Source organism: Pseudophryne corroboree, chromosome 5, assembly GCF_028390025.1.
Source record: "Pseudophryne corroboree isolate aPseCor3 chromosome 5, aPseCor3.hap2, whole genome shotgun sequence".
In the NCBI taxonomy this organism is placed as follows: Eukaryota; Metazoa; Chordata; class Amphibia; order Anura; family Myobatrachidae; genus Pseudophryne; species Pseudophryne corroboree.
The window spans coordinates 296,250,138-296,262,819 of record NC_086448.1 but is presented as its reverse complement, the minus strand read 5'-3'; the positions used below and the strand labels follow the sequence as shown (position 1 = coordinate 296,262,819).

The window sequence follows — 12,682 nt, the reverse complement described above, 5'->3', positions numbered from 1 at the left end:
CACACAACTGATGGTATTTAATACCATCAACACACAGAAGTTGTGTGAAATGCAAAATTTGTGTTCCACACAGGAAAAGGCAGTCTGGAAGGCAAAAGGATATGGCCAGGAGTCCTCAGGACTCTGGACAGATGGACAGGGTAAACCAGTGGCCCCCAGAGCATATCTTCCATGTTTAGCTGAGGCAGCACACGGGCTGACTCATCTGGACAAGGAGGGAATGTGTAAGTTGGTAAGAGCATATTGGTGCGCCCCAGGATTTTCATCTCATGCAGGTAAGAGAGCAATGTCATGCCTTACCTGTTTGAGGAAGAATATCGGAAAGGCAATACCAACAGAACCATCTCATATCCCACCTACAGGCGGCCCTTTTCAGGTAATACAGATTGACTTTATACAATTACCCCCTTGTCGAAATTTGAAATATGTACTTGTTTGTATAGATGTATTCTCAAATTGGGTCGAAGCATTTCCTGCGGCCACAAATACCGCTATGTTTACTGCGAAGAAAATTGTGCAGGAATTTGTGTGTAGATATGGTATCCCTAGAATAATTGAAAGTGATAGGGGTACCCATTTTACAGGTGATGTCTTTCAAGGAATGTGTAAGTTGATGGGAATTGATAGTAAGCTGCACACTCCATATCGCCCCCAGGCGAGTGCGAAGGTGGAAAGAGTGAACAGCACTATTAAAAATAAATTGAGCAAAGTTATGGCAGAAACAGGATTAACATGGCCAGAAGCTTTACCCATTGTACTATACAGCATCAGAACCACTCCCAGGTCCCCTCTTAATCTGTCCCCCTTTGAAATCTTGTTTGGTCGACAACCGCATGTTATGATTAACCCTCAGGATGATTTGAAGTGTAACAATGAAGTGACTGTAAAATACCTGGTTAACATGAGTAAACAGCTAAGGAATCAAAATGACAATCTGAAGTTGGTGATTCCTGATTTGCCAGATAGTAATTGTCATGACATTGAACCTGGGGATTATGTAATGATACAGAATTTTCTACGCTCAGGTTGCCTTATTGACAGATGGGAAGGACCATACCAAGTCTTATCGATTAGCACGACAGCGTTGAAGGTTGCCGAGAGAGAGACTTGGGTTCATTCGTCTCATTGTAAGAAGGTTGCTGATCCAGAGAGGTCCCGTGATAAAGAACAGACGGTAGAGGAAGTTGTATCACTGGAGTGTCTGTTTCAGGAGGACTGAGACGGCACCTGAGCATTGAAAATAATAAGATCGGAGGCAGTTGTCGATCCCCTGTTCCCTTTTATTGTTTTTCTCCACTTCCCATCCCATCTCCCTCAATTATTTCTTTCCCCCTTCTCATTCTTCTCCATTTCCTCCTATAAGATGGACTTGCCCCAAGAGACTGTGATCCGGATTTTTCTGTTGACCATGATGTTGACCAGAGCAGTCTGTTCCGGCGAGAGTACCATGGAGGTCGAGAGAGGTTCTGGAATGGGTTCTGATGACAGAGATGGAGGCGTAGATTTCCAAGAACAACATAATCACAGAGTAAAGGCGAGTATCAGAAAACGATCTGGTAGCATTGACAATAGAAGAAATTGTGATGGATTGTTAGCTGAAGAGAACTGTATCTGTAGGCTCTGTGACAGTGTAGTTGAGGATGGGTGTATCAAGAAATGCCAATCCAGTTTTAATATCCACATGGACCGGCATCCATTGAGTGACTATCACTCCTTAGTGGGTAAAGTGTTAAATCAGACAGATTGTTGGGTATGCTCTCAAGTACCTCAAGGCCATAGCAAATCAGGATTAGTGCCCTTCCCGTTAACTATAGGGGAGGTACTTGAGCTAAGCGGTGGGAGACCGGTGGACAGGAGGTTTAATATCTCCAGTCCTCCTAGTTTGAAGCTCCACCAATATCATGTGGATAGATCCCTAGTATGTTTTAACATTTCCAATCCCCGAAAGCCGGGAAATTGGAAAGTGTCATGGAATAACCAAACCATGACCTTTTCATACAGAGCCGATAGAATGCCAACAGATACAGAACTTATACGCCACATAGCCGGTAGTGGAAAATATTTCCGATATAGGTATACCCTAGGAAGTAGGACCATGAGAGTTGGAGAGGTATCACCAGGATACTGTGCACATATCATACAAACAGATACGTGTACTAGACAGATGGGAGAATTAGGGTTAGGAAATTTCATATGGAAAATGTGTAATATGGTTATGTCCTACTCCGTCCCATATGTTCTCCCCGATGATGCATATTTCATATGCGGGAGGAAGGCGTATAAGTGGCTTGCCCCAAACTCAGAAGGGTTGTGTTATATTGGAAAAGTACTGCCTGAGGTAATGACTGTATCACATACTAAAATGAAAGATATTCACCGCAGTGCCCAAGCTCCTTATACTCACACCCATTACGAGCACGTAGTTAAAAGGCACCTGATAGAGAGAACAGAGCATCCGGCCTCTGACCTGATCAGTGAATCCACCGGGATTCAATTCCTAATCGCGTTGGATATCACTCGTACCGCCAGAGGAGTGATAAATTATAAATATATATCTGCGCTTGCAAATTTATTAGACAATATCACTGAAATGTATGATGACACATTCAGGTATACTGGAAGGGAGCTCCAAGCTTATAAAACAGAACTGGTTCAGCATAGGATGATTCTCAATTATCTCACAGCTGTGACGGGTGGGTATTGTGTCACCCTGGCAACTCAGTACGGCGTAAAATGCTGCACTTATATTACGAATAGCACCGAGGACCCGGTCGAGGTCATAGACCAAAAGATGGACGACATTCTCCAATTAAAGTGGGAATTCCGCAGGAGACACAATCTCACCCTTGCCGCTGTGGGTAATGAGCTGACCAGTTGGGTGTCATGGTTGAACCCGCGAAATTGGTTCTCTGGTTTAGGAGAATGGGCTCAAGGAGTCATAATGGATGTAGGGAAGTTTCTTCTATGTATCCTGGGTGTTGTCATATCGATTTGCTTGATATTTAGATGCGTTCAGGCTTTAACAAAGTGTAAACGTAGCGCCCGAGTGATGAGTTTAAGGAGTGAAGATACTGTAATAACAACGACTGATGTGATTTATGACCCAACGATAGAGACAATGTTGTGATGAAAATGTGATTCCACGGTCCGTTTCTTTCACCTGTTTCTCGTTTTTCTCCAAGGTAAAAAGACCCGCTTGGAAGAGGAATTTGACGACCTTGTATGCAGACAACAGATGGACTAAAGAAGAAGTTTGACAACCTTGTACACAGACAAACAGATGGACTATGCCATAGACCCCCAGTTTCCCTAGAAATTTTAAACTTACGCTAGCCCAACTTTTTTTGTAAGTCTATGGACATTGACAAGGCTTTTTGCTTACCGTTAATAGCAAAAGCCCAAAGAAGACTTCAGACAAGACTTAAACCAACAAATGCATATTAACCTCACATAGAATACCACTGCATTTACCATAAGTGTTCTTTATCTTCATCTCTACAACCTTCAGGTAGTGACACACATAGTCGATAGGGAATACCGGCACAGATATCAGCACTCACATATTCCGCCATTCATGTATCATCAACTAAAATGTGCTCCCCCATTTTGTTGCAACCAAAAGCCAAAGAGAGCTCGGTAAAGTTTGACAGCCCATCCACAGACCCGTACCACGGGATAAGAAGGAATTCAAATGTATACTTCGCAATACCTCGAAGCTTGATTTAAAACACGTACGGCACGATGATACATGACCACCCCAAAACATGGATTCATACACACATGCTTCTGCTATCTCACTAGGTCATACCCTTTTCCTACCTTCTCCTCTCCTCCCCTACCCAATCATAGAAATGTATTATACATGACATATATTTTTCTCTTTTTGAAATGTTTTAGAAAGTGGCAGTTATTGTTGACTGCCAAAGGGTGGACTGTCAAAGTCAGAAAAATATCATGATGCACACTGCCATATTTGCACCTCATATGTGTCCCCGCTGCGCATGCGTACGCTCTCCCGTGCGTGCGCATACTCGCTGTTGCGTGCACCCGCAGGCGCACGGTATGCGCATTTACGGTAGAGTTTATGTGCTCCTAGCGTGCGACTCGATCGTTACATATTTTTACCATATAATGTATTTCGTAGATTATGGTCCCTTTGATAGAATCTGAAAGTTTAGTTAATGTAGCATGTTCATAGACAAAGAGATCCCTCTTTGTTTGATACGAAGGGTCAGACAAGGGTTATACAGTGGTGTTTAGTATCCATCGGAAGAGTATTTAATTAGCAATATTCCGGTGTTGGTTTGAAGCAGATTAATCGCTCGTGCGAATAGTTATGGACATAAGAAGTTTATGGACATTTACTATTATTTGCACTTTATTATCCATGCGGCGGGAAACCTAGTTTCCCACCCACCTGAGCAGTTGGAAATAGTCACAGCCCACCTGTATGAATCAACCTATGACCTTTTGTTATAATGCGAAGACGAATTCCTGTGTCCAATGAACAATAAGAATATAGGGACCATTGTACAGTATTATGTGTAGGGTATAAAAGGACAAGCCGATCTGGGCCAGCTCTCTATTCTCTTCAACGGTTCTCATTGCTGATAATCGGGAGCTGGATATCCAGAGGCGCATGCGATTGTTTCCCTTGAGCGTAAGTTTTCTCCGCAATCATATTGTCTTTCTTGTTATTGTGAGCCATATATCTCTCTCTCTCTCTTCTCCTCTTTCTCTCTCTTTCTCTTAAGTGTTATTGTACTGCTATTGTATTTCATGTGTAGTTATCTGGTTAGGTAGTCTATGTTATATTGGTAGTGTATGACTTGTATTGTATTATTCTTTTTGAACGTTCATTCATTTCCTTAAAAGGCGTTAGACCCTTAGACCGGTATTGTGTGTGTGTTCATTATATTGCAGTGGGTAATAGGAGCGTCTCTATCGCTCAAACAGCTTTAGTGTAAACCAGCTTACACTGTGTTGCATTTTCACCTTATCACTGCACAAGGGTTTACAGTATAAGTACATTGTTTATGGTATAGTTATAAAGGTTTAACATTGTGAGCATCAGCGCCGCTTGTGATCTCCTCATGGTCCCAAGCGTCCGCTACGCTCGTAGCATATCATTACGTTAGTCGGCAGCCTATAGCGTGCCTGCCTGTGATCTCTTGGCCGTAAGCGAACGTGAAGATAGAGCGTCTCGACTACGGCTAAGCGATTGTTACGCAACGTGCGTACCCTTACGGTATACCATACGCCAATAGCGTACTGTGTTCTTTCACCTTTTAGAGGGTTTTAAGTAAGATAAATATTAGGCTTTATCAGGGCTCTTGTAGAACAATGCCACCAAATCTGACACACGCCTAGCAGATGCCAATGCCAACAGTGTGACAGCCTTCCAAGTAAGAAACTTGACCTCAACCTTCTGTAAAGGTTCGAACCAATCCGATTGCAGGAACTGCAGCACCACATTAAGATCCATGGTGCCGTAGGAGGCACAAAAGGTGGTTGGATGTGCAGAACCCCGTTCAAGAAAGTCTGAACCACAGGGAGAGCAGCCAGTTGTTTCTGGAATAAAATGGACAGGGCCGAAATCTGGACTTTTATGGAGCTCAAGCGTAGGCCCACATCCACACCTGCTTGCAGAAAGAGGAGAAACCGTAGGAAACTTCTTGGATTCACACCAAGACACATACTTTTTCCCAAATCCGATGGTTATGTTTAGACGTTACTCCCTTCCTATGCTGTATCAGGGTAGGAATGACCTTACTCGGAATGCCCTTCCAAGTAACAATACTGGCGTTCAACCTCCGTGCCTTCAAACGTAGCCGCGGTAAGTCTTGATAAGCGAACGGCCCCTGTTGCAGAAGGTCCTCGCGAAGTGGAAGAGGCCTCGGATCCTCCAGCAGTAATTCCAGAAGATCCGCGTACCAAACCCTTCTTGGCCAGTCATGATGATCGCCTGAACTCTTGTTCTTTTTATTAGTTTGAGAATCCTTGGGATGAGTGGAAATGGAGGGAACACATACACTGACTGGAACACCCACGGAGTAACCAGGGCGTCCGTCGCCACTGCATGTGGGTCTCTCGACCTGGAACAGTACCTCCGAAGCTTCTAGTTGAAGCGAGAGGCCATCATGCCTATCTGAGGCACACCCTATCGGCTTGTGACCTCTACGAATACCTCAGGATGGAGGCCCCATTCTCCTGGAAGAAGATCATGTCTGCTAAGGAAGTCCGCTTCCCAGTTATTCACTCCCAGAATGAAGATTGCTGACAGCCCCTCCGCGTGATTTTCTGCCCAGAGAAGTATTCTTATCACCTCTGACATTACAGCTCTGCTCTTCGTTCCACCCTGTCGGTTTATGTAGGAGACCGCTGTAAGTTGTCCGACAGAACCTGAATTGCCTGATCTTGAAGAAGATGTGCCGCTCGTAGAAAGCCGTTGAACCCGGCCCTTAGCTCCAGAATGTTTATCGGAAGGATGGATTCCAGACTTGACCACTTTCCTTTTTTCCCTTGGGTGACAGTTCCCCAACCTCAGTCGAGAAGGTGAGAAGTTTGCAGCCACCAGAGGAATGAAATTCTGGCTTTTGGTAACAGGCGTATTTGTTAGTGCAAGTGAAGATGAGATCCCTACCATTTGACCAGGAGATCCAGTTGGAAAGACCCTGCTAGGTACTGTCGAGCCTCGTAAGAGGCAACCACTTTCCCCATAAGGGGAATGCACTAATGGACCGATACCCGGGCTGGCTTCAGGACATCCCAGACCATGGATTGCATCACCAACACTTTCTCCACCGATAGAAACACCCTCTGCACTTCCATGTCGAGAATCATCTCCAGGAAGGAACGCCTTCTTGTCGGTTCCAAATGTGAAAATTGGAAGTTTCAGGATCCATCCAAGATCCCGGGACAGGTGATTTGAGAGAGCAACACTCTGTAACAACATCCCCCTGGAAGAAGTTAAGGTCATCCCGCTATGGAATTATGTCCACTCCTGGACTGTGGAGTAGGAACACAATCGCCGCCATGGCCTTGATGAACACAACTGGTGTCGTGTAGATGCCAAGGGCAGTGTTTGGAACTGGAAGTGACATAGTTGTAGTGCAACCTTAGATAGGTCTAGAGAGGCGGCAAGATTGGAATGTGAAGGTATGCACCCCTGATATCCCGGGATACCAGGAATTCCCCTATATCTCGTTCAAAGATCACAGCTCTTTGGGGGTCATTCCGAGTTGATCGCTCGCTAGCTAGTTTTAGCAGCCGTGCAAACGCTATGCTGCCGCCCACGGGGGAGCTTATTTTAGATTATCAGAAGTGCGAACGCATGTGCAGGCGAACTCTGAAAAACAGTTTGTGCAGTTTCAGAGTAGCTCTGAACCTACTCAGCGCTTGCGATCACTTCAGCCTATTCCTGTCCGGATTTGACGTCATACACCCGCCCAGCGAACGCCCAGCCACGCCTGCGTTTTTTCAGAAACGCCTGCGTTTTTGCAAACACTCCCTGAAAACGGTCAGTTGACACCCAGAAATGCCCCCTTCCTGTCAATCTTCCTGCGGCCATCAGTGCGACTGAAAACTTGGCTACATCCTGTGTACAACCACAATGGGCTTTGTACCCGTACGACGCGCGTGCACATCGCGGCCCATACGCATGCACAGAAATGGCGATTTTTTTTTTGCCTGATCGCTGCGCTGCGAACAACGGCAGCTAGCGATCAACTCGGAATGACCCCCTCTGACTCCCTCCTGAATTGAACACCCACCAGTAGGGGTCCAATGACCTTATCTTTGAATAGTAACCCCTGTTACGTAAATGAGGTGGAACCGGAATAATGACACATGTTTGACAAATGTTAGAATAGCTTCCAGCAGTATCGTACTTTCAGCCTGAGAAGCTAGTAAGCCTGATGTGAAGAATCTCTGAGGCGGGAGTACTAGCAACTCCAGTCTGTACCCCTGGGCAGTCTAACATTTCCCAGTGGACTAGGCAGGATATCGCCTAGATGTTTTACTGAAATCTTTTTAGTCTCTCTCCCACCTGCCTGATCCCCAGGCAGTGAGGTCCACCGTCAAAACGAAGGTTATGAGAATGCCGAACCCGATATCCGTTCCTGGGAACCTGGCGGTGCAGGTTTTCTGGAATTTCCCCAACATCCTAAAATGGAAGTGGAGGAACCCTTGGAAGGGATTGCAGTATAGGTGTAGGATCCTAGTCTGTGTAGTTGCAGAAGGAAGATGTGGCAACTTACCCGCAGTTGGCTCGGATATTCACGTATCCCGAGCATCCCAATAGGGCCCACCCGTCATAGGCTGACTTACCATACCATTCTTGGATTCTGTATCTGCAGTCCATTGGTGTAGCCACCGCCCCCTGCGTGTCGAAACTGCCAGAGCAGTGGCCCTGCGTTACGCAGGCCAATCTTCTTTATGGCATCCAGCGTGAAGCCTGTAGAATCCTGTATGTGACATAGAAACAAGTACATGTCACTACTACACATAGAATCTAAATCATCAAGTAAAGAGCCTGACCATGTTACAATATCTCCAGAGATCTACGCAATCGTGGGTCTCCGAGTCACACCAGCAGGAGTGTATAGTATTAGAGATTAGTCTTAATCTGCGATCAGCCTTTATGGAGGTTGTACCAGGTACAGGTAACACAACCTTTGACAATTTAGACACTCTTTAGGGATGTGGATAATAACTAATTTATTACATATATATATATGTATAAAAATAGCCTCAAACAGATGTTGCCCCCCTCATATGTTATGCATTATATGGGCAAGAGTACGCTTGTTAGGGTACGTAAATGGGGCCAGAGGCACAACTGTTGGATTTTAATCCCCAGACTACTCCAAAACTGCGGCTTCTTCCCAGTATGGGAAATATTTAAGAAATATAAATCAAAGTACACCTTATGGAGGCCACCCCAGGGGGACTGCCACCTGCCTGAGAATTTGTACAGTTTTGGGCATGGTATAGACTCCCCAGGAGAAGATATACATTCTGTAGTACAGGACAAAGTCCCTTAAATATGGTAAATTGGTTTACACATACACACAGGAAAATGTCAGCACAGTTTCCCCCCCAGAATACCTTCAGAGAGTCACAGAGTATAAGGAGCTAGCCACACAGCGCCCCAGTAGGCAGTTATTATGATAAATGCCTGGCGCTGACTGAATAACCTCAATATATTACACAGTGAAATATAACACTCTCCCCCCTTTGTCTAATACACCCTGGTACCGCAGAGGATATCTGGAGTGAAGAGGAGGGCGGCCCTCTCTGTCAGTGTCTCTGTAGTGAGATCTGCAGGGAGGAAATAGCGCTGATGAATGTTGGATCCACTCTGAGGAAGAAGCCCCGCCTCCTGTAATGGTGCGTCTTCCCGCTGCTGAGATTATACTGGCCTGAGGTAAATGTGGTTACTAACAGCATGATTAGCCCCTGTTAGCCTCTGTATACCAGTGTAGGGTCTGTGCGCTGGCTCAGGGCGCCCCTCACAGCGCAGCACATTGTACCGCTAAGTCCTCCATAGAGCAGCTTCACAGGGCTGCGCTCCAACCCTTATGCCGCCATTCTCGACGGTGACCAGCTTAACGGGGCACCGGCGTCATACTCAGCACTCCATCTTCTGGCTCTGTTAGGGGGTGGCGGCCGTACTGCGGGAGTGAGTGGTCGCCTCGTGGGATTGCGATCAGCACAATCAGGAGCTCAGTGTCCTGTCAGCGGAGATAGGAGCCATTAACCTTTAGGGTTGGATCCTACTCACCCCCTAAGTCCCACGAAGCAGGGAGGCTGTTGCCAGCAGTCTCCCTGTACCTAACTCTTTTAAAAAAACAATAAAACTAGAAAAACTCCTAGGAGCTCCCCTAGCTGTGACTGGCTCCACCGGGCACATTCTCTAAACTGAGTCTGGTAGGAGGTGCATAGAGGGAGAAGCCAGCCCACACTATTAAATTCATAAAGTGCCCATGGCTCCCAAGGGACCAGTCTATACCCCATGGTACTAAATGGAACCCCAGCATCCTCTAGGACATGGGTGGGGAACCTTTTTTTTTTACCAAGGGCCATTTGGATATTTATAAAATCCTTCGGGGGCCACACAAAAATTATTAACTTAAAAATTAGCCTGCCCCCAGTAGATATGCCCCCATTAGATATGACCCCTAGTAGCGCCGCTTACACACACACACACACACACACACACACACACACACACACACACACACACACACACACACACACATTAAAAGAAAGAAAAAACACAATACTCACCAGTCCCGCTCCTGCTTCCGGACCTTTGCCCTCTGCTTGGCTGCCCGCTCCTCAGAACTACGGGAGAGATGTCATGACATCTCTCCCATAGCACCGCACAGGCACTCACGCACACTGCCGGAGCTCATGAGTGAGCTCCTACCTCTGGCTGCTGCTGAGGGGAAGAAGCCGGGGGCCCGCTAGTAACAAAATCTCAGCAGGCGCCCGGCATCTCCCTTGGTTAGGTGAGCCTGGGAGGGCCGGATCAAGTGGCTTTGAGGGCCTTATACGGCCCGCGGGCCTGAGGTTCCCCACTCCTGCTCTAGGACATAAGAGAAATATTTTTTTGTCATTTTTGCAAACTTATTAAAAATAAAAAACTAAGAAATCACATGTACATAAGTATTCACAGCCTTTGCCATGAAGTTCAAAATTGAGCTCAGGTGCATCCTGTTTCCACTGATCATCCTTGAGCGATCAGGGGAGAAGGGTCCTAGTCAGAGAGGTGACCAAGAAACCGATGGTCACTCTATCAGAGCTACAGCATTCCTCTGTGGAGGGAGGATAACCTTCCAGAAGGACAACCATCTCTGCAGCAATCTACCAATCAGGCCTGTATGGTAGAGTGGCCAGACGGAAGCCACTCCTTAGTAAAAAGCACATGGCAGCCCACCTGGAGTTTGCCAAAATGCACCTGAAGGACTCTCAGACCATGAGAAACAAAATTATCTGGTCTGATGAGACAAAAGTTTAACTCTTTGGCGTGAATGCCAGGTGTCATTTTGGAGGAAACGAGGAACAGCTCATCACCAGGCCAATACCATCCCTACAGTGAAGCATGGTGGTGGCAGCATTATGCTGTGGGGATGTTTTTCAGTAGCAGGAACTGGGAGACTAGTCAGGATAGAGTGAAAGATGAATGCAGCAATGTACAGAGACATCCTGGATGAAAACCTGCTCCAAAGCGCTCTTGACCTCAGACTGGGGCGACGGTTCATCTTTCAGCAGGACAACAACCCTAAGCACACAGCCAAGATATCAAAGGAGTGGCTTCAGGATAACTCTGTGAATGTCCTTGAGTGGCCCAGCCAGAGCCCAGACTTGAATCCGATTGAACATCTCTGGAGAGATCTGAAAATGGCTGTGCATCGACGCTTCCCATCCAACCTGATGGAGCTTGAGAGGTGCTGCAAACAGGAATGGGCGAAACTGGCCAAAGATATGTGTGCTAAGCTTGTGGCATAATATTCAAAAAGACTTGAGGCTGTAATTGCTACCAAAGGTGCATCAACAAAGAATTGAGCAAAGGCTGTGAGTACTTATATACATGTGATTTCTTAGTTTTTTATTTTTAATAAATTTGCAAAAATCTCAAAATAACTTTTTTCACATTGTCATTATGGGGTATTGTGTGTAGAATTTTGAGGGGAAAAAAAATAAGAATTTACTCACCGGTAATTCTATTTCTCGTAGTCCGTAGTGGATGCTGGGAACTCCGTAAGGACCATGGAGAATAGCGGGCTCCGAAGGAGGCTGGGCACTCTAGAAAGATCTTAGACTACCTGGTGTGCACTGGCTCCTCCCACTATGACCCTCCTCCAAGCCTCAGTTAGGTACTGTGCCCGGACGAGCGTACACAATAAGGAAGGATTTTGAATCCCGGGTAAGACTCATACCAGCCACACCAATCACACCGTACAACTCGTGATATGAAACACAGTTAACAGTATGAAACAATAGAGCCTCTCAATAGATGGCTCAACAATAACCCGATTTAGTTAACAATAACTATGTACAAGTATTGCAGATAAACCGCACTTGGGATGGGCGCCCAGCATCCACTACGGACTACGAGAAATAGAATTACCGGTGAGTAAATTCTTATTTTCTCTAACGTCCTAGTGGATGCTGGGAACTCCGTAAGGACCATGGGGATTATACCAAAGCTCCCAAACGGGCGGGAGAGTGCGGATGACTCTGCAGCACTGAATGAGAGAACTCCAGGTCCTCCTCAGCCAGGGTATCAAATTTGTAGAATTTTGCAAACGTGTTTGCCCCTGACCAAGTAGCTGCTCGGCAAAGTTGTAAAGCCGAGACCCCTCGGGCAGCCGCCCAAGATGAGCCCACCTTCCTTGTGGAATGGGCATTGACAGATTTTGGCTGTGGCAGGCCTGCCACAGTATGTGCAAGCTGAATTGTACTACAAATCCAACGAGCAATAGTCTGCTTAGAAGCAGGAGCACCCAGCTTGTTAGGTGCATATAGGATAAACAGCGAGTCAGATTTTCTGACTCTAGCCGTTCTGGAAACATATATTTTCAGTGCCCTGACAACGTCTAGCAACTTGGAGTCCTCCAAGTCCCTAGTAGCCTAGGCACCACAATAGGCTGGTTCAGGTGAAACGCTGACACCA

At 46.2% G+C, this 12,682-nt stretch overlaps 1 protein-coding gene across 5 annotated transcripts in view; it reads right to left on the bottom strand.

Annotated features, from left to right (window-relative positions):
• The window catches only part of LARS2 (leucyl-tRNA synthetase 2, mitochondrial), a 706,190-nt gene that overhangs the window by 308,322 nt on the left and 385,186 nt on the right, over positions 1–12,682 (bottom strand). Inside the window, exon 1 of one of the 5 annotated variants that reach the window (XM_063922426.1) lies at positions 8,329–8,444. The exons of the other annotated variants lie outside the window; for them this stretch is intronic. Within the exon in view, the coding sequence (XP_063778496.1) occupies positions 8,329–8,331 (3 nt within the window). The 5' untranslated portion in view covers positions 8,332–8,444. Of the gene's footprint in view, positions 1–8,328; positions 8,445–12,682 lie in introns of those variants that run through there. 5 annotated transcript variants of the gene reach the window in all.